The 25,722-nt window shown below is 42.2% G+C and overlaps 1 protein-coding gene across 1 annotated transcript in view; it reads right to left on the bottom strand.

The window, feature by feature from the left end:
* The window catches only part of pdzd7a (PDZ domain containing 7a), a 61,623-nt gene that overhangs the window by 20,295 nt on the left and 15,606 nt on the right, over window positions 1-25,722 (bottom strand). Inside the window, exons 6-13 of the mRNA XM_055646987.1 lie at window positions 23,397-23,544; window positions 22,020-22,080; window positions 16,355-16,852; window positions 13,231-13,404; window positions 10,575-10,738; window positions 7,450-7,541; window positions 4,898-4,989; window positions 1,610-1,681 (exon numbers count right to left, since the gene is read on the bottom strand). Of these exons, the coding sequence (XP_055502962.1) occupies window positions 1,610-1,681; window positions 4,898-4,989; window positions 7,450-7,541; window positions 10,575-10,738; window positions 13,231-13,404; window positions 16,355-16,852; window positions 22,020-22,080; window positions 23,397-23,544 (1,301 nt within the window). The remainder of the gene's footprint in view (window positions 1-1,609; window positions 1,682-4,897; window positions 4,990-7,449; window positions 7,542-10,574; window positions 10,739-13,230; window positions 13,405-16,354; window positions 16,853-22,019; window positions 22,081-23,396; window positions 23,545-25,722) is intronic.

Genomic DNA, 25,722 nt, shown 5'->3' with positions numbered 1-25,722 from the left:
CTGAATGGAGCAAGTGCCCCTGTCCCATTTAGGAAACCTGAACGGAAACCTCTGGAGACTTTGCGCCCCACCCAAGGTTTCTGTGCAGTTCCCGTAGGTTGCAGGTGGTTGCCGGAGGTTGCAGGTAGTGGAAGCAGGAAGGGAGACTGACAAAAACCTCCGGGAACCGCACGGAAACCTTGGGTGGGGCGCAAAGTCTCCAGAGGTTTCCGTTCAGGTCTCCTAAGTGGGACAGGGGCATAACGCCGCAGTTATGGCAGGTTTCCCACGAACGATAAAAGAGCTACAATCAAAGTAAGTAATTTTAGTTTAAAGTTTGATACATAATCATAAGAATCAGAAATTTATGTACAACTATCTTTAGTTTAGTTTAGTTCAGAGATACAGCTCAGAAACAGGCCCTTTGGCCCACCGAGTTTGTGCCAACCAGCGATCCCCGTACACGAGCACTATCTTACACAGTAGGGACAATTTACAACTTTACCAAAGCCAATTAACTTACAAACCTTTACATCTTGAGTGTGGGAGGAAACCGGAGCACCCAGAGAAAAACCACACGGTCATGGGGAGAACGTACAATCTCCATACAGAGAGCACCCGTAGTTAGGATCGAACCGGGGTCTCTGGCTCTGTAAGGCAGCAACTCTACCAATAGTCAATAGTCAATAGTCAATTTAATTGTCATTTGGACCCCTTGAGGTCCAAACGAAATGCCGTTTCTGCAGCCATACATTACAAACAAATAGACCCCAGACACAACATAATTTACATTTTACATAAACATCCATCACATTGCTGTGATGGAAGGCCAAAAAAACGTATCTCCCCACTGCACTCTCCCCCCCCCCCCCCCGATGACAGAGTCAAAGTCAAAGCCCCCGGCTGGCGATGGCGATTGTCCCGCGGCCATTAAAGCCACGCCGGGTGGTGCGAGGTCGCACACCGGGTCTTGATGTTGGAGCCCCCGGCGTGCGCTCGCAGAGTCCCGCGGCCATTCCAAGCCGCGCGGGGCAGTGATGTTAGGCCCCGCTCCAGGAGCTCTTCAACCCCGCAACTCGGGCGGGAGAAGTCGCCGTTGCAGGAGCCCTGAAAAGCGGTCTCCCTCCAGGGACCCGCGGGCTCCCGGTGCCGCCGTCCGCAGACCCGCAGTTGCAGCCTCCGAATCAGCAGCAGCAGCAGCAGCAGCAGCAGCGCTCCACCACCGCTCCACCCGCTCTGGACTCGGCCAGCTCCGCGACGGTGAGGTGAGTCGGCACCAGAGTCCCCGGCTTCTTCTGTTGGAGGCCGCTCCTCATTGCAGCCCCAACGACAACGGAGACCCGACAAGAAAAGGTCGGGTCTCCAAAAGTTACCCCCTCCCTCCCACCCTCCCTCCGACCCCCCCCACACACACACCCCAACAAAAAATAACAAAAACTACATATAAACATAGACAAAAAATAATAAAAACGGGCTGCAGAGGCCGCTGCTGACGAGAGTCGCGCCGCCTACCGCTGCGCCACTGTGCCTCCCCCCTGTCAAAAGCAACCAATGTTCAATTGAGCTTTTGACACTACAGATTGGGCATTAATTGATTGGAATTTGAAGCTACACATCTAATGGTACCAACCTGGAATAGGTGTAATCAAGTGTCGCTTTGGGGTCAATCCATAGTCAGCTTGCCTAAGCACTGGAGATCTCCCTGGAAGAATTTATTTAATTGACAATAAATCAATCAACTTTACAAAATATTCAGATTAAATGCAAGTGATTTTCACTAAGTGCAAAGTAATTTGATGGGCTTAAGATTGTACTATGTTAAAAAACGGACAATATAATGATAATTGTCATGTGAAGATTATTTTCAGCAATAGTTCTCTTTATTACACAAGTGTGATTTTATTGTAATAAGCATATATAAAGTATAACATTTTTAAACAGAATCGGCAAGTGCCCCACCTAAACTTGGACCCGTTTCTCGCCTCCACTACGTTCCTTCCTCTGGCTTCACAATTTGCAATACTTCAATCCTTTTGTCTCACACCTTCTGTCTTTTCACCTAAAGCCTTTGTCCAACCATCTTTCCAACAAAAAACTCTCATCTGTATCTACTTATCACCATCCAGGCTTTCATCTCTTCCAGCTTTCTTCCCACCCATACAATCAGTCTAAAAAAGGGTCCTGATCTGAAAGGTTACCTAACAATGTTTTTCAGGGAGATGCCTGACCCTGACCCACCAGCACTTTATCTTTTATTTTCCTGCAAGTTTTAACTTTAAGATTCATAAATTGTAGTAGTGATGCTGGAATATAAATAAAATACAGTAAAATTGCAAAACATCACAGAATCTTACTCTATTTAGTTTAGTGATACAGCCCTTTGGCCCAGCAAGTCCACGCCGACCATCGATCACCCATTCATACTAGTTCTATGTTGACCCACTCTCTCATCATTCCCGACACACTAAGGGCAACTTTCAGATGCCAATTCACCTACAAGTCTTTGGGATGTGGGAGGACATCAGAGCACCCTGAGGAATCCACGCAGTCACTGGGAGAATGTGCAAACACCACACAGACGGATTGGGATTGAACTCTGGTCCCTGGCGTTGTGACACGGCAGCTTTACCAGCTGCACCACTGTGCGCTAAGCTCACAGTTTTAGTTTTAGAGGTTGGAAACCCTTCCTATTTTTCCATATTGATCTGATTTCTTCTCAGAGTTGATGTTTAATCTGCTTTCACCATTTTTTTCACCCTCTCCAAAGCACTAAGGTACATGATACTCTGCCAGAACCATCTCGTGCCCGGATAGTTCTCTCACTCGATGTCAGTTTGGTTGATTCTGCACTAGATCCCCCCCCATAGGATTCTTCCAAATATTGCCTCACAGTGCCAGAGACTCTGGTTCGAGCCTGACTACGGGTGATGTCCGTGCAGAGTTTGCATGTTCTCCCTGTGACTGCATGGGTTTTCTTCCACATTGCAAAGACATGCAGGTTTGCAGGTTAATTGGATTCCCCAAGTTGCCTCTAGTGTGTAGGATGCAAAAATGGGATAAAATGGAACTAGTGTGCGGCTGATCAATGGTTGGCGTGGTCTCGGTGGGCTGAAGGGCCTGCTTCCATGCTGTATCTCTCTAAACATAATGGCCACAGCTGTTCTCTGCCATGTCTCACGAAGAGCTGCTCAGTGCTTCATCAGAGAGGTGACCAGGCACTGATATGGATTATGTGCAGGCAGATACGAGTTGGTCTTGGCATCGTGTTCAGCACTGACATTGTGGGCTAAAGGGCCTGCTCCTGTGTTGTACTGTTCTATGTTCTAACATGTAAAAGGAATCACAATCGAAAAGCAAAAATGTGATTTGATTTGATGTTTCCATTCACTTGTAATTTATGAAAAACCATTATCTTGATGACATGTTAATTTCTTTTTGCCCGTTTAATTTGCATGTAAATTTAAAGCATTATTTCTAAAATAAATAAAAATGTCATGCCGCTTCTTCAGCTCAGAAAAGGAGCTACACCACAATGAACACGAGAAAAAATAACATAGCCTCACTGACAATAAATAAGGTACAGTTCATGTGTAGAAATATAGCTTCATGATTAGTTAACTATTTTGTACCCTTTTACATTCATGTAAAATTGAAGCTGATTGATCCAGAGAAGAGTCTGGGCCATTTTTAGTACAACCCACAAAGTCCGATTGAAAATTTTACCCTTCATATAGTGTCAGATTCATACAGCATGGAAACAGGCCCTTTGGCCCAACAAGACCCTGCCTACCAAGATGCCCTGTCTCAGCTCAGCCCATTCGCCCGCAATTGGCCCATATCCCACTAAATCTTTCCTATCCATGTGCCTGTCCAAGTGTCTTTTAAATGCTGCGACATACTGGGCTCATGATGCCAACACTCATCATACTTCTATATCCAGCTTGGTGAAGATATCAATATCTCAGGTCTTGCCTAAGTCCTGAGAAAAGAATGGGGGAAGATGGGTCAAGAGCTATTCCACTCCAGATCCTGCTGACAAATATTAAAAAGAGATGTAATGGAGGTAATCTGCGTTGCTTCTTTAGAAGACTTTCCAACCTCTAAAACCTACAGCCCAACAGTGATATGTTCCAAGAAGATAACACCTAAAGATTTTAACTCCCGCCCACTTGCTATGATATAATTCTTCCTAGCTGTAAACTAGGCTTTTGAGAAAAAATATTGAATCTTTCAAACGGCTGGACACTTCACTGCTTGCCTAGGCATCAAGACACTTGTTCCAAGCTTAAAACTATTTGCTGAATCCTCTGAAATGAGGTGAAATTTCTTTAGCCAGAGGGTGGTGAATCTGTGGAATTCATTGCCACAGAAGGCTGTAGAGGCCAAGTCATTGGGTATTTTTAAAGCAGCGATAGATATGTTCTTGATTAGTAAGGGTATCAAAGACAGGAGAATGGGGTTGAGAGGGAAAAATAGATCAACCATGGTCAAGGGCGGAGCAGTCTCGATGGGCCGAATGGTCTCATTCTGCTCCTATGTCTTATGGAATGGAAATCTTCAGATCATTTTTCAGATCTGAACAGCAAGGCTGTGGATGATGACCCAAAAGTAACCCACATTATCATCAAGTTTATTTAAAAATCGCCACCAACCATTCAAGCATCAGACAACACACAAGAGCTCAGAAATAATCCTATGCCTCAACAGATGTGTCTGTACATCCATGACTGTGGATGTACAGACAGCCTCATGTGCACAGTGGATTTAGAATATATTCCACCATCTCCCAATTGCAAACAAATTTATTGTATAATGCCAGTGAATTCCTAAGTCATGAACGCAAAACATTTCAACCGCTTCATTGACTATAAATGATCTTTCTCTCACAACGTTACGGCACTCGTGTACACTCTCCCACCTGCTCTGATCTTCAGAATATCATAGGCTTCCAATTCATAAGGCATGACCATACTGTCAAACCTCCCCAGGTCAGTTGGTCCGATGATGGTCCTTTGGAGACATGATACAATAAAGCATCGTCAGAGGCAAAGATCTCCATTGAGTAAATATTAGAGCTTCACAGAAGTGTGAAGAATCTTTACTTAATAACAGGTCCACCACCCTTGGTTCCAGAGCCGTTCTAAATTATCCATTTTGTTGGACCAAAAGAGGTGGGTCAAGATACCAGCCTGCAAAGTTTGCCGCGGAAGTCTGCTGTGGGAATGGATCTGCTGTCTCCGGCCGCAGCTGGGAAATTCGACCAGTCGATCGGCCGTGCAAGTCGGTTACGGGAACAGATCTACCAGCTCTGGCCAGGCCAGAGTTCCAAAGTCCTGGCCGCAGGGGACACATTTGACCCACCGTTCAGCCCCTGAAGTGCCCATAAGGTCGTGATCCGCCGCCTCACCCGGCCACATTTTAGGGGGGACTTCCGGGAAAGGGATTTTGTCCGAATTAAAGGAGGAGCTGGACCAGCAGTTGCAGGAAAATTGGTGGCAGACCTGTATATATAGCATGAAAACTGTTCAATAATAATTAAATATATACAATTGTATTTAAGACAGATTCAGGCAGTAATTACAGTAAATTTGGAATGCTCCAAATTTTAGGGTGATATTTGTCATGTTCAATTGATTCAGGTTACCAATTACTCTGCCAAGTGCTTTTTGTCCATCTGAACACAAACAGAAAGATGAAGATAGGCAAACTGAACAAAGAATTCCCTTTAACCCCTTTACAATCTCTCAGAGATCCTTGAAATGACTGAAGACATGTGTCTCGGGCAATTCAATTCTCTACCATTTCATTGACAATGGCATTAATCATTTACCCATTGAGTGGTGCTTTAAATTGGACCAATTTCACACTGCATCAGTTTTCTAGTGGAGAGAATATATCCTGTTGAAATGAGGTAACACACCTATTTTCTCCACTGAATTAATATCTATTACGCCTGACAGCTTTGAGTGGCACAGATCATTTGGACACAAATAATCCATCAGTGTGCTATACAGTGGGTATCTCTATTAACTGGAGTAAGATCTCTAGGTAGAGCCCATCAAAATCATGAAATAAGTTTACAAATAGTAATGAATTGCAAATTTTATCTTTACAAACTATTAAGCCAAATAAATATTTTGGAAGGGAGTTGTTGCAAATAAATTTGTTTGAAATCAGAGTTAAACATTTTCATTAATAGGGAGGCAGTTTCACCATGAAGATTTGTTGATTAAAAAAAAGTGAGTCATTTTGTACAAATTGTCCTGTGGAAACTATACAACACTGTAATACCACTGCCCTTTCCTGAATTGGTCTTATATTTCTTTTATTGATAAAGGGTGCAGGTTTTATTTTACTTGCTAATTATACTGTCAAAAATTCATGAGCAACGATTTTCTCGATTATGGAAATACAGGGTAGCTAAAATGAGCGAATGAGTGAGGCACGGAGGTACGTGAACTGTTTGAATATTTTAGCACCGCAGCAAATTGAGAAGAACTCGCTGGTTCTTACTGTTGACCTCAGATGAGTGGTGGCACTCTTGCCTCCAAGTCATAAAGGTTAAGGTTCAAGCTCCAGTGACGTGCACCTAATCTATGCCGACACTTCTGAGGAAATACTGCATCATCAGAGGCTACAGTCTTTTAGTTGAGGCATTTAGGAACAGAATATCTAATGAAAACCATCAGTGGAATTTTTTCCACAAGCTGCTTTTTCAACCTGCACTAAGACAAAAAGGCTGCCATGTCTCCCTACATTACTAGAGTAACCACACGTCACTGTAAATAATTACTCGGATAGGCGCTTGGAAAAAATATGAAGGCATGTTATGTTTCTGCGATAAAACTGCATTGACATCTGCATCAACTTGCAAAAGCCATTCTTTTTTTCTGAGCAGAATTGCCAGTATTTCAAATTATTGCAGTTGTCACCTGTACATGCACAAGAAAAATTCTAACCATTTCCAAACAAAATGTATTACACTGACTGAGAATACATCATCTGTGGAACTGAAAGATTGATTGTTATCCCCCACTTTCACAACCACTCTCTACACACCAGGGGCAATTTACAGAGGCCAATTAACCTATAAACCTGCATGTCTTCGGGAAATGGGAGGAAACCCACGTGGTCACAGGGAGAATGTGCAAACACAGACAGCACCCAAGTCAGGATCAAACTGGGAGCTCTGGCATCGTGAGGCAGCAGCTCTACCAGCTGCACCACTGTGCTGCATTGTGGAGAGCAAATCTGCTCCTGCCTTACTCTTGCATGGCTAACTGATCAATCAGCATTCTAACATTCAACTCATCATCATCAGAGAAAGTTGTCTACATTCCTTATGAAAGATTGTCCTCTACCAAATAAATAAACATTCGATACTTTTGTCCTCCATCTGACATAAAAGGAACATTAAATTTTGATATATCATTCATAGTGCTAGATTTTGCATTTTACTTTTCCTCTTACCTGATTTCTCTCAGTATCAGCAGTTTCTCTGGTTTATCCAAAATAAAAAGTAAAGGGCGCACAAAATCTTCCACCCCGCCACCTGAAACATACTGCACACAGAATCAATGCTGAACTACAGGTTATCGTAAATAAACTATAAATAACTTAGCACCAGCAACAATAAGCATTTGTAAGGCTATTTGAACATCGTAAAGCATCACAAATTCAATCACAGTCTCATCAAAAACATATCAGGCTGGATATTTAAATGCTGGGTGAAAGAACCAAGGGAAAGGTAGAGGTGGTGTTCAGGGTAGGAATTCCAGAGTTCAGCTAGAATCTAGAATCCAGCTCGCTAGAATTTAGAAGATTGAGGGGGGATCTTATAGAAACTTACAAAATTCTTAAGGGGTTGGACAGGCTAGATGCAGGAAGATTGTTCCCGATGTTGGGGAAGTCCAGAACAAGGGGTCACAGTTTAAGGATAAGGGGGAAGTCTTTTAGGACCAAGATGAGAAAAAAAAAATTCACAGAGAGTGGTGAATCTGTGGAATTCTCTGCCACAGAGGGTGGTTGAGGCCAGTTCATTGGCTATATTTAAGAGGGAGTTAGATGTGGCCCTTGTGGCTAAAGGGATCAGGGGTTATGGAGAGAAGGCAGGTACAGGATACTGAGTTGGATGATCAGCCATGATCATATTGAATGGTGGTGTAGAAAGCATGGGCACCAATCTTCAAGTAATCCAATGATTCTTTATTGTCACATGTACCTAATTACAGTGAAATGCTTTGTTTTGCATACAACCCAGTAAAATCATCTAGCAGACCTCACCTCAGCAGTACACAAGTGTCACCACATTTTGGCACTGACAAAGTTGCAAAAGTTCACTCAACAGTCCCATCTATTGTCTGCCGTCGCATATGGTATCCCTCTTTGTTCTTGGTTCCCTCCCGCACCCCGCCAAGTCCCACCTTTGTTCCCAGTTCCCCCTCCCCAACCTGGTCCCTCCGTTCTCGGTGCCCCCTCAATTTGAGGAGGTGTTGACTGGTAGGAAGCAAACATGATCGAGATTAAAATAATTACAATATTGTCCTATACATAGCAAAATAAACTATCGAATCAAGAAAGAAACCTGTACGGAGATGAAGATAACCTGTCCATGGTGTAATGCCCCGAGGGAGTAATGTAGTCAGATAGAAAGCATAGCTGCTGCCATCACACTACCACTGTGCTGGAAATGCTGTTAAAATTCTGTTTTGGTGAAGAGGCAGGCTCTTTACTTCACATCCAGCTAAGCTACCATAAGACATAGGAACAGGATGAGGCCATTCGGCCCATCACGTCAGATCCAGCATCCGATCATGGCTGATCTATTTTCCCTCTTAACCCCATTCTCCTGCCTTTGTCCAGTGACCTTTGACGCCCTTATTAATCAACAACCTATTCATCTCCGCTTTAAAAATACCCAAGTTTTGGCCAGCGAGAGGAGGCAAATTACAGGTTCCTGCTAATAATCACAAATAGGTCTGTGGTTCAAGAAAAGGGACGGGAACTTACATTATTATGGGGGACTGAATTCTCAGTATGGCCTCTTTGGTCTGAAGAGGCCATTTCTATTTTACAATTACTTCATAATGCTATGTAATAATTCCTGGAAAATTATTTTTAATACCATCTAGTGGAAGATTACATCTAGAGAAATGTTGTCAATTTTGTCGATTTTTTATATTTTGGCATTAAAACTATTTCTCAGTGAGTTCCTCTAAGTTCAATGATATCACAAATTCATTATTTTATTACACACCCATTGAGGGATCTATCTTATGGTGCATTTTGAAGGGGAGGCCATATTTAAATGTTTGTTTCTGCTTTCAGGTGAATATCCAGGCTATACAATGTACAGAAGTACATTTTGCAACAGATTGATTTTGTAGCAAAAAATCTGATTTTTGTGTGAAGATATAGCAATATCTTCAGTACTTTATTCAACAGTGTGAATGAGCACAAATAGTATCTTGCAATTTCGGGGAAATAGAATCAGACAGACACAGCACAGAAACAGGCTCTTCAACTACTGACATTAAACCCAATGTATTTTCATAAGATCACTAAAGGAGCAGAATTAGGTCATTCGGCCCATTGAGTCTGCTCCACCATTCAATCACGGCTGGTCTATTTCTCTCTCTCTCTCTCATCCTCATTCTCCTCTCTTCTCCCCCCAGATTCCCAACAATATTCTCTCCACATTCCCATCAATTTACCCCCAGATTCTACCATTCACCTATACAATAGGGACAATTTATAGTGGCCATTTAACATAACAACCCAGCTATTTTTAAGATGCGAGGGGAGATTGGAGCACGCGGAAGAAACCTATGCAGTCACACAGTGAGAACGCATGAACTCTGCACAGATAGCAACTCAAGTTAGGATAGAGCCTGGGTCTCTGATGCTGTAAGACATGTACTATGAGCCATGCTGTTGGAAGAGGTAAAGAATTTTCCATTCAAGATGGTAGATCAGCAAGAATGGGAAGATTCTATGCACGTGGGATTGGAAATTAATGTTAAATGGAGTTTATGGGTTGAGAATGGAAGAAAAGGAGGGAGAATGGGAGAAATTATAAAATAACAGAATGGGAGAAATTATAAAAGGGTACAGTGGCAGCATAGTGGCATAGCGGTAGAGTTTCTGCCTTACTGCGCCAGCGATCTGGGTTCGACCCTGACTACCGATGTGGGTTTTCCCCAGGTGCTCCGGTTTCTTCCCACATCCCAAAGACGAACAGGTTTGTAGGTTAGGTTACACAAAAAAGCTGGAGAAACTCAGAGGGTGCAGCAGCATCTATGGAGCGAAGGAAATAGGCAACGTTTCGGGCCGAAACCCTTCTTCAGACTGATCGGGGGCGGGGGTGGGTGGGGACAAGGTTTGTAGGTTAATTGGCTTCAGTAAAAAAATTGTAAATTGTCCCTAGTATGTAGGGGCGATTGCTGGTCGGGGCGATTGCTGGTCGGGGCCGGCCAAACGGCATGTTTCCGTACTGTATCTGTATCTCTAAAGTCTAAAGGAAAGGGTGCAAATGGAAATATGTCTTGATAATGGTCTGCAACTTAGCTCAAGGTTATGGTATTTAAGGGAAATACCTGATCACAGTGACGCAAAATGGCATTGACTTCATCTTGATTCAGGAGTTTCTTTGCAATATCCTCAATCACAGCTAGGCAGTGACTGCATGAGTCGTTTGTGGAGAGACCATTTTGGTCCTTCTGAAGGCCCAATATTTTAAAGCGATGGCCTCTTTCTTTATCTGAAATTAGAGATAAATCCAATTACATTCATGAAGAAGGCAAACTTGCGGAAAAAGAATGATCAATGATCCAAAAGTAATCAATGATCCAAAAGGATCCACGCATAAATGTAATCAATATAGATTTTGACGTAGTGAAAAGCATACACAAGAAACCTTGCTGAGCAAAGTTAATGTCATTTCGCACACTCAATGTAAAAAAAAAGAAAAGTTTAGAAAGGAGGTTGGTTTAGTTTAGTGCAGAATTCCTACACATGCAGTATTTCTAAATTATACAGGATATACTCTCTGGAACTAGAGGTGCTTTAATATTCTTTCAGAGAAAGAATAATAACATAGAGAAGGTTTCACAAGAATCGTAAAAATATTATCTTTTGAATAAGTGCAGGAATTATTCAATTTCTTTATTAAACACCAGGCATATTGCAAGCATTTACCCCGCTTTAGACTTCTGATGACAAATTTTTGAACAGCAGTCACTGAAATGGAAAGAATGGCAAGTGAAATATTCATGTATTTACACTATAACAATACCATCATAAAACATAGAAACAGAATTAAGCCATTCGGTCCATCTAGTTTAATCTGCCATTCGATCATAGTTGATCTATTGTTCCCCCCACTACCCTATTTTGCCTTCTCCCTGAAACCTTTAATACCCTCACTAATCAAGAACCTATCAATTTCTGCTCTAAAAATAGCCAATAACTTGGCCTCCACCGTTGTCTGTGACAACGAATTCCACAGATTTACCACCCTTTGGCTAAATAAATTTCTCCTCATCACTATCTGAAAGATGCATCCTTTTATTCTGAGACTGTGCCCTCTGGTTCTAGACTCTCCCATTATTGGAAATAATCTTGCCACATCCACTCTTTCAAGCCTCTGAAAAGAACAGCAGCAACATTAATTATTAGTTCTTCAAGAATTCTAAAATCGCACTATTCCTCCAATATCAAAATATCCCAGGGAATGTAAAATCCTTCCCTTGGTAATTTTAAGAGTTGCTGACATTACAACACAACAGTCTGTATTTTGCTGATACCTTTAACATAGAAATGTGGCCTAAAGCAATTTCCAGATCCATAAAGGAACAACAAAAGATCAGCCGAAGAAAGCAAAACAACAAAAAAAACTTTAAAACAAAAGAATGAGGATGGAGAAGATGTGTGTAACGTTCTCTGTAAGGCCCTGTTGTGACTAGCACAATGAATTCACGTCTGCCATAGTGTAGATAAGTTTAATCTGCTATGACTGTAACTTCCAAAAAGTCACTTGACCTCAGTCACAAGGCACAGGCACATTTGCCAACTTCTGCTTTTGGCTTCAAGGGGCACTGGCATTTACATTAGATATTACATTACATATACATCACAAATACATTCAATGATAGTACATTACAAATACCTCACAATGTGGTAATGCAAACTTTAGAAAGGAAATCATAAAATTATTGCAGTAGAGAAGACTATTCAGCCAATAGGTCTCTGATGTGAATTTAAAACATGAAGGCTGGGCAATTGGAGTCATAGAGTCATAGTGTGATACAGTGTGGAGACAGGCCCTTCAGCCCAACTTGCCCACACCGGCCAACATGTCCCAGCGACACTAGTCCCACCTGCCCGCGTTTGGTCCATATCTCTCCAACCTGTCCCATCCATGTAAACCTGTCCTATGCATGTAAATATCCTTGTTGGATATTAGTTTAGTAATTTAGTAATAAGCATTAGTTTAGTAATGGAGTTTAGTTTATTGTCACAAGGCATAGTGAAAAACGTTTTGTTGTGTGCTATTCAGTCATCGGAAAAACAATACATGATTACAATTGAGCTATTCACAGTGTAGATAAAGGATAAAGGGAACTACATACAGTACATGATAGAGTCCAATTAAAGATGGTCTGAGGGTCTCCAATCGGGTAGATGGTAGCTCAGGACCGCTCTCTAGTTGGTGTAAGGATGGTTCAGTTGCCTGATAACAGCTGGGAAGAAACTGTCCCTGAATCCGGAAGTATGTGTTTTCACACTACTATCCTTCTTGCCTGGTGGGAGGGGGAGAAGAGGGAGTGACCAGATTGAGACTCGTCCTTGATTATGATGGTGGCCTTGCCGAGGCAGCTTGAAGTGTTGATGGAGTCAATGGAGGTTGGTTTGTGTGGACTGCGCCCACGATTCACTGCAACCTCCATTAGCTGTTCCAGCCAAGGTTGGATTGGAGATGCCTCCACCAAGGTAAGGTGGTGGTGCGGGATTGGGGGCGATCGAGTGGTTGATCAATAATAAGCACAGTGGCACATGATTAGCTATAGAGTTAGGAAAGGACTAGTTCAGCAAAACATTTTTAAAAAAGAATAAAGATTACATTTTACATTCATACTCAAATTTTCACTTTGCTTATTAAAATGAAGAATGTTAAGCCTTTTATTTCATTAGAAAGCAATTTAAAAGGCACTGTTTAGCGTCTTGGTAACAGTTCATTATCATTTTTCATACCTTTGTCTAATTCTGTGCGAGATGGGGATTTCGATCTGTCTTTTTCTTTCTGCTCACTTGACTGCTTTCCTGATCGTCCGCTTCTGAAAAAGATGTTCACAAATGTTTTGGATCGCTCCAATTTTGTTCCTTTCTCAGATGTCTTTTGTTTTTTTTTCTTCTTTTTCTTGTCCTCTAGAAAAATGAAAGTGATTTAAAACAAAAGAGAAAATAGAAACTAAAAAATCAATTGCAATTGAAATTGCAAAGTTACCCTTCACATATAGCGTTTGCCAGCGGGTGGAATGTTCCCACTAGGTGCTACCAAATGAACAGTGCTGGACATTTTAGTGTTAGTAAAACCAATAATGGAACAACAGGGACTTCCAATGCCCCTTACCACACACACACAATCTAAATGTGTTGGAAAGCAGGATAACATAGAACTAGTGCGAATGGGTGATCGATGGCCGGCGTGGACTTGATGTGCCAAAGGACTGGTTTTGAAATTTTAATTTCGTTTTTTGAATGTTTAGTTTAGTTTTATCGTCACATGTACAAAGGTACAGTAGGTCATTGGCCCAAATTTCCAAACGCACCAGCAGAGCCAAAAAGAGCAAAAAAAAAAGACCTTGGTATAAAACAACTAATGCTTTGTATTCTGTGTTATGTTGGATAGTACGACTGCATGAAAAAGGAAAAGTAAAAAAAGGTATTGCAGGCAAAACTTGGCTAATGCTGAATCAAACAGGAAGAAAGAGTTATTTGAAGTTGGACAATGCAAGAAGAAAATACAAGAGATGGCAGATGCTGAAATCTGGAGCATAAAACAAAAGGTGGAACGCAGCAGGTCAGGGAGCGGTGGTGGAGGAAATGACAGCTGACGTTTCAGATCGGCACCCTTCCTCAGTCTGATTAACAGGAGGGGGCGGGGGTGGGGGGGGGGGGGGGGTCGATCCTAACCTCGGGTGCTGTCTGCATGGAGTTTGCACATACTCCCTGTAACTCCAGTGTTTCCTCCGAGTACTCCGGTTTCCTCTTGTATCACAAAGGCTGATTGGCCCCTGTAAATTACCCCTCAGGTATAGGGTGATAGATCAGAAAGAGGGATAATATAGAATTAGTGTGAATGGGTAATCGATGCCTGACATGGACTTAGTGAGCCAAATGGTCTGTTTCCATGCTGTATCTCCATACTAAACTTAGCTTAAAACCACCCTTCCCTAACTACATCCATTTTCTTTTATGGCCCTCATATTGACCAAACTTCAGCCCTCCCCTAATAACTCCTCCTTTGACGTGGCATTTATTTTTTGTATGATTATGCTTCCATAAAACATCCTGGCACTTTCGTTTTAGATAAAGGTGTTATAGTAGTTTAAATTATTGTTAGTAGTCAAGTATCACAGATCCTGCACTGTCCATAATTAACATTGCTGGCACATTAAGTGCCTTTATCCTGATTTTCTTCCTTTGCGTTTTTTAATGTGATGGCTCACATTTAATATACATTTTATTCCCCATATAATGTATTTCATGCAATTCTGTGCATCCTCTGCCTAATCTCCCCTTCAAGGTCACCGATTGTACCTGTAATATAATTTGTGAACTGATCCCAGGGGAAACCTACTGGTTATTGAATCTCAAAGTAAAATAAAGCTCTTTTAAGCTTCTCTATCCTACAATGGATTTACATGCAACGGTTTTGGGTCAATCTCATAAATTCAACATCACCTGACCACTAAGATGTCTGTGCTTAGGGTGACTTTGAAGCAACATGATTAAAAAAAATAGATGACTTCATTAATCTATTAAAAATGAATCACAGAACAGTAGACATTTTAAATTAACATTCATCATTTCATATCTACTCCTTCTCCCTCATTATCCTACACAAATAGCATGACCATTTCAAGGACATCAAATTTAACTATCAGCCCTGATCTATAACACCTCATTTGCAAGTTGAATTTGTGATGTTGTTAAAGCCATTATCTGTGCATTAAACAACTCTATAGTTTTAATACAAAAAAATCTACAAATACAATTTGTAGTAATCTTGAAAATGTGCACCACCAGATTCAGGAACACCTTCTTCCCCACGGTTATCAGGCTTCTGAACAGTCTTTTCATAAGCTAGAGGCACTGTCCGTTTCACCTCTACCCCATTGCGGACATTAGACTTTTTCCATGGAACTGGTGGGCTACCATTCTGAGAACTATGTTCTGCACTCTCTATTCCTCTTTGCTATACCTATTGTACATGATTTGGACTTTAATGGATTTATGTACAGTATATCTGCTTAGATAGCATGCAAAACAAAGCTTTTCACTGTACCTCGGTACATGTGACAATAATAAACCCAAGTAAGAATCATGTAACTTTAACCTAAAAGCTGGATGAATGTAAAATTACACATCATCTGTTATATAATAACAAAAAAATTCATCCATTGAGATTTGCTGCTTTATCTATTTGGCTTTCAAAATGTACTCTGTTGTTTCAATTTAGCATCTTTTGATTCATTAGTTAATAACTACAACAGTTATTAACGGATTTAGCTATGAACCAATCAGGGCGGCACGGTGCAGCGTATTACAGTCAATCCTGACTATGGGTGCTGTCTGTACAGAGTTTGCACGTCCTCCCTGTGACCAAGGGGGTTTCCTCCCACACTCCAAAGACGTGCAGGTTTATAGGTTAATTGGCTTCTGTAAATTGCCCCCAATGTGTAGGATAGAACTAGTGTGAACGAGTGATTGTTGGTCACTGCGGACTCAGTGGGCCGAAGGGCCTGTTTCCGTTGTGATTTTTGGTGAGTACAATCATCATGAAAGAAAGTTCTGACGTCTTTCTTCAAACTGTTATCAATTTTAAAACGTCAATGTCTGGAACACAAGAAAAGAGGAGCGGGAGTAGGTACCTAAATTATTATCCCCTTATCTTGTAACTGTCCAGGTCTTTAGGTTTATTGATATAAATTGCATCCAAGATAATATGAGAATTACAAAAAAAAATTCAACTTAACTTTCAAAGACAGGTACATATATTTAAAATAAGTTTCAAAGTAAATATAAACAGGTTAGAGAAACCTATGAAAGGCAAAATAAACATGATCGGTGTTTGCTCCATTTAAAGACTCACCTCCTATAGTAATATAACTCTGTGATCGGCTGATTGGTTTTCTTGGTTTGCTCAGCGCCACCAGTACTGCAGTTTTTGGAGAGTCCAACAATTCATCAGCGCTGTCTCCCGTGGAATAAGTCCTTGGTCTGATACGAGTTTCCTTAATACTATCTGACCTAATGGCCGTTTCCTTCAGGAGCACCGTGCGGCCAAGTGCCCTGCTTCGCTCTGTTGCTGCCTTTCCTGCCCTTTGCTCACGTGCCATGTCAACATTTGAGTAGGGAGACAGCTGGAGGTCTGTCTGTATAGCAGTCTCTATTGTCTCTAGACGATTGTACTGCTGAAATTTGGAGTCCTCTGTGGAAATACATACATCTACCATGTCAGTTGAACTGTGGGTGGTTGGGAGGAAGACCTGTAAAGAATCACTCATGGAGCTCAAAGGTGTCCCAGATGAATGAGATGAAGTGGAAGAATTTGTGTCTGAGCCAAAACGTTGAGAATGATTATTTGTCACTGAAAAAAAACAAAATGGCACTGCAATTTAGGATTAGGAATTGTTATTTGGAAGACTTAAGGCTGTATATAACAGTTAGGATGGTATCTGCAGAACAAAAATTGCAATGATGACACAAGGAACTACAGATGCTTTAGTAAAACACATTACTGGAGATACTCAGCAGGTCAGGCAGTGTCTCTGGAGGTCATGGATAGGTGACATCTTGAGTCCTGACCAGAATTACTAAGATGCTTTTAGTTTGGCATCTTGCCTAGCTCCGACCTCATGGGCACCGGCATCTTCCTGAGCCTAGAAAACTATTGTTTAAAAAAAATACAACAATTCTTTTTAAATTAATTATGGAAAAAGGTCTATGGTTTTGATGGAAGAAAATTCTTTCAATTATTTGACAATAATTCACGATGAAAATTGTCACAATATTTTCTTCAATACTGTATTCTGGTAAGAAAATATCTCGGGGATAGAGTGAATGTAGAGCAGATGTTTCCATTAGAGGGAGAGTCTACGACGAGAGGCCATGGACTCAGAATAAAAGGATTACCATTAGAAAGGGGATGAAGAGGAAGGCTGTAGAAGCAAGGTCAATTGATATATTTAAGGCGGAGATTGACAGATTCTTGATTAGTAAGGGTGTCAGGGTTTATGGGTAGAAGTTGAGTTCTTCATTAGGATGGAGAGTTGACATTGTTAATTCAGAAACAATGGTTCTGAACTTAAAGAAAGGTAACTTTGAGGGTATGAGACATGAATTGGCCACTTAATTCTTAAAGGGTTGACGGTGGATATGCAATGGAAGGCATTTAAAGACTGCATGGATAAACTACAAAAATTGTTCATCCCAGTTTGGCAAAAGAATAAATCAGGGAAGGTAGTGCATCCGTGGATAACAAGGAAAATCAGGGATAGTATCAAAGCAAAAGATGAAGCGTACAAATTAGCCAGAAAAAGCAGCCTACCAGACGACTGGGAGAAATTCAGAGACCAGCAGAGGAGGACAAAGGGCTTAATTAGGAAAGGGAAAATAGAATATGAAAGAAAACTGGCAGGGAACATAAAAACTGACTGCAAAAGTTTTTATAAATATGTGAAGAGAAAGAGATTAGTTAAAACAAATGTAGGTCCCTTGCAGTCAAAAACAGGTGAATTGATCATGGGGAACAAGGATATGGCGGACCAATTGAATAACTACTTTGGTTCCGTCTTCACTAAGGAAGACATAAATAATCTGCCGGAAATAGTAGGGGACTGCGGATCAAAGGAGATGGAGGAACTGAGTGAAATCCAGGTTAGTCGGAAAGTGGTGTTGGGTAAATTGAAAGGATTAAAGGCCGATAAATCCCCAGGGCCAGAGAGGCTGCATCCCAGAGTACTTAAGGAAGTAGCTCCAGAAATAGTGGATGCATTAGTGATAATTTTTCAAAACTCTTTAGATTCTGGAGTAGTTCCTGAGGATTGGCAGGTAGCTAATGTAACTCCACTTTTTAAAAAGGGAGGGAGAGAGAAAACGGGGAATTACAGACCAGTTAGTCTCACGTCGGTAGTGGGGAAACTGCTAGAGTCAGTTATTAAAGATGGGATAGCAGCACATTTGGAAAGTGATGAAATCATTGGACAAAGTCAGCATGGATTTACGAAAGGTAAATCATGTCTGACGAATCTTATAGAATTTTTCGAGGATGTAACTAGTAGAGTGGATAGGGGAGAACCAGTGGATGTGTTGTATCTGGACTTTCAGAAGGCTTTCGACAAGGTCCCACATAAGAGATTAGTATACATACTTAAAGCACACGGTATTGGGGGTTCAGTATTAATGTGCATAGAGAACTGGCTGGCATACAGGAAGCAAAGAGTAGGAGTAAACGGGTCCTTTTCACAATGGCAGGCAGTGACTAGTGGGGTACCGCATGGCTCAGTGCTGGGACCCCAGCTATTTACAATATAGATTAATGATTTGGACGAGGGAATTGAATGCAACATCTCCAAGTTTGCGGATGACACTAAGCTGGGGGGCAGTATTAGCTGTGCGGAGGATGCTAGGAGGCTGCAAGGTGACTTGGATAGGCTGGGTGAGTGAACACATTTTTGGCAGATGCAGTATAATGTGGATAAATGTGAGGTTATCCACTTTGGTGGCAAAAACAGGAAAGCAGACTGTTATCTAAATGGTGGCCGATTAGGAAAAGGGGAGATACAACGAGACCTGGTTGTCATGGTACACCAGTCATTGAAAGTAGGCATGCAGGTGCAGCAGGCAGTGAAGAAAGCGAATGGTATGTTAGCATTCATAGGAAAAGGATTTGAGTATAGGAGCAGGGAGGTTCTGCTGCAGTTGTACAGGGTCTTGGTGAGACCACACTTGGAGTATTGCGTACAGTTTTGGTCTCCAAATCTGAGGAAGGACATTATTGCCATAGAGGGAGTGCAGAGAAGGTTCACCAGACTGATTCCTGGGATGTCAGGACTTTCATATGAAGAAAGATGGATAGACTCGGCTTGTACTCGCTAGAATTTAGGAGATTGAGGGGGGATCTTATAGAAATTTACAAAATTCTTACGGGGTTGGACAGGCTAGATGCAGGAAGATTGTTCCCGATGTTGGGGAAGTCCAGGAGAAGGGATCACAGCTTAAGGATAAGGGGGAAATCCTTTGAGACCGAGATGAGAAAAACATTTTTCACACAGAGAGTGGTGAATCACTGGAACTCTCTGCCACAGAGGGTAGTTCAGGCCAGTTCTAAATGGATAAAGGGATAAAGGGAGAGAAGGCAGGTACGGGATACTGAGTTGGATGATCAGCCATGATCATATTGAATGGTGGTGCAGGCTCGAAGGGCCGAATGGCCTACTCCTGCACCTATTTTCTATGTATCTATCTATGTATCTAAGTCAGGAGAATGGTGTTGAAAGGGGAAGATAAATCATCCATGATTGAATGGCAGAGTAGACTTGATGGGCCAGATGGCCTGATTCTGCTCCTATAACTTATGAAATCATAAGTCCTATTCCAGATGGATGAAGAAATGTAGTACAGGTGCACAACCTTTTATCCGAAAGCCTTGGGACCAGACACTTTTCGTAATTCAGAATTTGTCGGTCTTCGGAATGGAATTTTTTTTGCGTAGATTTTAATGGCTGGCTCAGTGGTAGAGTGTTCGGCTCATATCCGCAAGGTCGCGAGTTTGCGCCTTGATCCCGGCAGTTACTCGGTCGCGAGCTTGAGTCTTCAATGTGTTTTTTTTTTGCAGAATAAATGTTTGTATGAAATGCAGTGTAGGAGAGGTGTACTGACTGTGTGGGCAGAACTTTGGAAGTGATTGCCCACTAGTCTAAAAAGCCGCTGTGTCTCCCTGTCCCTGGGATAGCAGGGGGCGATCAAACAGCACAATACTCCCCTCCCCCTCCAACTCCAGAGGAATTCGCTCCCCGATGGGCCGCTACGGCGACAAGTGGCAGTTCGCCCACAGCCCACCCCAAGAACACCTTGCACAGCATCAGCTTCTGCCCCTACGTTTTCCTCTGGAGTTGGAGCGGGGCTGGGCTGGAGTTGCTGCTGGTTGTGGGTCTCTGAGATCTCCGTGCTTGCAGTGGGCCTGGGGGTCGCTGTCCCGTTGGTCCTGATGTCTCCGGCCACCCCCCTGGACTGGAGCTGAGACTGGGAACTGTACCGCCCTTGCCCCCTCCCTCTGCAACTGCAAACAACCCCACTCTCCTGCAAGGGCGGTACAGTTCCCGGAGGATAGCAGGTGGCCGGAGACGTCAGGACCAACAGGAACCCGCTCCCCGATGGGCCCCTACGACGCCCCGAGCTGCGCCCCGTCATCCGCAACCCAGGTTCCCCTGTAGTTGGAGCGGGGCTGGGCTGGGCTGCTGTTGGCTGTGGGTCTCTGGGATCTCCGTGCTTGCGGTGGGCCGGTGGTCGACGTTCAATTGGTCCTGACGTCTCCGGTGACTGCACTGACCTGCAGCCATCGCCGACTTGAAGACAGTGCAAAGCCCCCGCGCCGGTGCAATGAGCGGGGAGCTGGAGAGGGGAGGGAAGGGGTCACACACATGGCCGGGGAGCAGAGGGGTGTAGGTGGGGTGAAACTGAAGGGAGCGACAATCTGCTGCTGCCTACACTGTGTATCGTGTCTACCGTGGGAACGTTTTAACTCAGCGGGCAGGCAGCAGCAGATTGTCAATTATTAACCCTCCCGCGCAATATACTCTCACCTTCTCTTTTATGAATGGGGATTTAGTTCCCCTTTCTTCGAGGACCGACCGGAGGTTCCGCTGTCACCTCTGCGGGCCGTCCTCGGTGAACGTCCTGTCTCCCTGTCCCTGGAATAGTAGGGGGCGATCAAACAGCACAATACCCCCCTCCAACCAGAGGAATCCGTTCCCCGATGGGCCGCTATGGCGACAAGTGGCAGTTCGCCCACAGCCCGAGCTGCGCGACCCAAGAACAAGACGTTATTCTTGCACACCATCAGCTTCTGCCCATACGGGGAGCGTGTTCTTCTGGAGTTGGAACGGGGCTGGGCTGGAGTTGCTGATCTGGGATCTCCGTGCTTGCAGTGGGCCTGGGGGTCGGTGTTCCGTTGGTCCTGACGTCTCCGGTGACTGCACTATGCTGCTAGCATCGCGACGTGAAGACAGTACAAAGCCCCCGCGCCGGTGCAATGAGCGGGGAGCTGGAGAGCGGAGGGAAGGGGTCACACACATGGCCGGGAAGCAGAGGGGTGTAGGTGGGGTGAAACTGAAGGGAGCGACTGCTGCCTGCACGCTCAGTTAAAAAGTTACCACGCAAGACTCACGATACACTGTGTATCGTGAGTCTACCGTGGGAACTTTTTAACGCAGCTGGCAGGTAGCAGCATATTGTCAATTATTAACCCTCCCGCGCAATATACCCTCATCTTCTCTTTTATGAATGGGGATTTAGTTCCCCTTTCTTCGAGGACCGACCGGAGGTTCCGCTGTCACCTCTGCGGGCCGCCCTCGGTGAACGTTTTCAAGGACCTTTCTTCAAGGACCGAAAAAATGTCGCTATTCGGAGGTTTTCGTTATTTGGATCGTCGGATAAAAGGTTGTGCACCTGTAAAACAAAAAACAATCTAACTCTACACATTGAGCAGCAGTTTTGGGTGGTAATATTTGTTGGTTCTTCTGCATTGTACTTACATTTGGTCAGCCAGCTGTATTCCGCCAGCATTTCCTTGTATGCAGGATATCTGCCAACCTCCTGATTGGAGACACGAAACACAATCAATTCACCAACTGTATTTAGAAGAGAACTTAATCTGAGAAGCTGCTAAATAATAAATTCCCTGAAACACTCTTCACAGGTGAAAAGCTAAATAGGGCACATTACATGACAACAGCACATACCAAACCATTGCAATTACTAACAACATATTATTGTAGGAACTTTTAATTGCCCAGAACATCCGAGATCATTCTAACATTCAATACAATCGTTGCGTAGCATATGAAATGATTTGGACTTCAAAAGAGAATATGATAAAGAAACAGACAAACAATCCAAAAATTGTCTATGTGGTTGACATTGATATTTAGATTGCAGGAAGATATAGCACGCTGCTGCAGCACCAGAGACTTGGGTCCGATCCTGACCTCGACTGATGTCTGTGTAAAATTTGCACATTCTTCCTGTGACTGTGCGGGTTTCCTCCGGGTGCTCCAGCACATCCCAAGGACATGAAAGTTTGTAGATTGATTGGCTTCTGTAAATTGCTCCCAGTGTGTTGGGAGTGGATGACAAAGTAGGATAACATAGAACTAGTGTGAACAGGTGATCGATGGTCAGCAATACCTCGGTGAGCCAAAGGGCCAGATTCCACGCTGTACCTCTAAACTAAATATTCACAAAATACTTTTTTGTTTCCTGGACAGGTGCCCTTCCCTTCCTCATCCATGTCCCTGTGAATATCAGGGCCAACATTGCTATTCCATTTGGATGATATTCAACATAGAGTTTTAACAGCCTCCAGATTTGTGAAGTTTTTTAATTTGGTTTGCCATCTGTTATTCACACTGATACATCATCAGATGAAAGCACTGTCAATTGCTGTGATCTCAAGGGTATAATTACCTTCAGCAATACTGTAACAGCAAAATGATATATCCGCGTGATTTATGAAAGAATGCTTTCATTTTGTTATGTGCTGTATATTATCAGGTTATTCACAGTGCAGTATATACAACAATTATCATTTCAGTTCGAATCATACGCATAGAACATTCTTAAACACCAAATTATTGACATTGTTTTTAAACCAGCTGTTTATCAAGTTGTGTACAAACAAATTAGCTTAATACCTCATTATCTACTAAATACTGGCATTTAGCCAATGCATACTCCGCTTGACTGATTCCAATAATTTTACGATAATGTAATATTTTCTGTGTCGAACCAGTTAGACCACAATTATTGTAAGAACAGCTCCAGTAAATCTCAGCTGCAAATTGCTTAAAAGTATTTGGAAAGGAAAAATCCAATTCTGCACTCACATATTGTAGCAAAAGATTTTAACTTACCTTTATTGTCAACATAATGTGTGTGTAACCCTTCAGGATTTCTACTGCTTTGCTGTGGATGATTTTCTCAAAGCTTATTCCATTGGCTGCTAGGATTTGGTCTCCAATTTTGATGCCATTTTGCTCTGCCAGTCCACCGGGATCAATTCTGCCATTAATTAATTATCTTTAATATAATGGGTTTCAACAAAACAAACACAAGTAACTAGATCATCGGTAATGCTACTTCTATTTTATTAAGATTCTAACGAGATAGGTTGGCTGTACTAAATCTCTGGCAGAAAAGCAGTAGTTTAATTTAGTTTAGTTTCGAGATACAGCGCTTGAACAGGCCATTTGGCCCACCGCGTCGACCAGCAATCTCCGCATACTAGCATCATCCAACACACTGCGGACAATTTACAATTTTTTATAAAACCAAAGCCAATGAACCTACAAGCCTGTGCGATTTTGGAATATGGGTGTAAACTGAAGCACCCAGAGAAAACTCACGCGGTTACAGGGAGAACATACAAACTCTGTACTGACAGCACCCATAGTCAGGATCGAACCCGGGGTCTCTGGCGCTATAAGGCAGCACCTCTACCACTGTGCCATTGTGCCACTTTAGATAGAATAACTTTTGTACACTTCCACCTGGATCCTTCCCCCTGGCTTTGCATTTCAGTCCTTTGTCTCCTTTAGTTCCCTTTTCATTATTAGCCTTTGTCTAGAAGCCAATCAAACCCCCCATCACCTGTATCCACCTATCACTTGCCAAGTTTCGTCCCACCCCCACCTCTTTTCCAACTTTCTTCCCCCTGAAAACCATGACCACCAGGTTCAAAAAATGATTCTGCCCAATAATCAACAGGTTCTTGAACACTTCACAACACTAACTTCAATTCTAAACTACGGACTGTCTTTGGTTGCAATGAGGATTAGTTTTTTTTTGCACTGTATTGGGGTAATTAATGTATTGTTTTTTTTTGTTTGTTATATATATTATCCATCTGTGTTGTTTACAGACCTCTTCTGCTGCTGCAAGTTATAATTTCATTGTTCCATTGTTGGTACAGATGACTATTAAATACTCTAGTCCCTTGCTATTAAGTTGCCATTTTCAAAAGGAAACAAATAGGTTCAAATGTTGGTGGGAAATAAAATTACACTAAACCCTCGTTATAACAGACCATATGGAGGTAATGGTGACCGTTATTGCGATTGTCCGTTAAAACCGAGTAGGGGATTCACTCCAACCACGTGAATCAACGAGCTGTTTTCAAATACAAAGTTATTTTTAAATGGCAATAAATGTACTTACTGTAAGCTAAAAATACTTGTCAATTTCAAGGTCATGTCAATTTCAATAACCTCCGCAGTGTGTGTTCTTAACACAGTAGCTGTGTTCTTATAGAGACAGTCTGTTATAACTAAAATCCATTATAAAGAGGTCTGTAATAATGAGGGTTTACTGTATAGCTCTCATGGGGAAAAAAAGTTATGCATTGAAAGTGCATTCAAGTGTACTCTGAACTCAACCATGCTGTGAACCATTCGTAAAGGCGATGTACAAAAAAACAATTAGGGTCGGCTTGAAATTGTCAACACCAAGTAACTCCCACACTGATTCATTTCCTATGACTTCAAACGAAATTAATTTGTGCAAAATGCAAAATGACTAGCTCTTAGCAGTTTTACTCCATGGCAGTTGGCCAATTTAATCCCTGTAGAACATAGAAGTAGAATGATGAACAAAATGATTTTAAAAACTGCTTGAAGGATAATACTGTGTTGAACGTACCATGCTGAATGACTCAATTACTCTATTAGAAAGCTTTATTTTTGACAAGTAAGCTTCACTGTAAATAACATGCACAAAACACACTCAAATCCCTTTTGTTTTGAGCAGCCAAGCGAATTATCAAGTTTAGATCATCCCCCACCAAACAAAAACTTCATCTCCATCTTTTAAATTACAATTTAAACACGATTTAAACAATGTGGCATTCCAGGTAGCATGAATGAAAACACTTCTATTCAAAATCCAACGGCTAATCTTATGAATTCTGTATATATTTTTTTAAATGTTTGTAAAAAATGCCCTTCATGACATAAAGGTGTTTTAAAGGGTTGCGTAAATCTTGTAGGCTTTTGAACAATTCAATATTCTAGAATGCATGTTAAGTAAATGCTTATAATTATCCTGCACCACTTTAATATAGAACTAACTTAATTTTTTCCGATATATCGACTTGAAAAATCTTTTGACACCCTAGCACGCAAAATATTCCTATTTGTCGCGTTCCCCAACTATTTTCCTGTAATCTTTTCTTTCTCACCTTTG

Source organism: Leucoraja erinacea, chromosome 15 (genome assembly GCF_028641065.1).
Source record: "Leucoraja erinacea ecotype New England chromosome 15, Leri_hhj_1, whole genome shotgun sequence".
Lineage (NCBI taxonomy): Eukaryota > Metazoa > Chordata > Chondrichthyes > Rajiformes > Rajidae > Leucoraja > Leucoraja erinaceus.
Note: the sequence above shows the minus strand (reverse complement) of the source record. Positions and strands in the feature narration are given on the sequence as shown.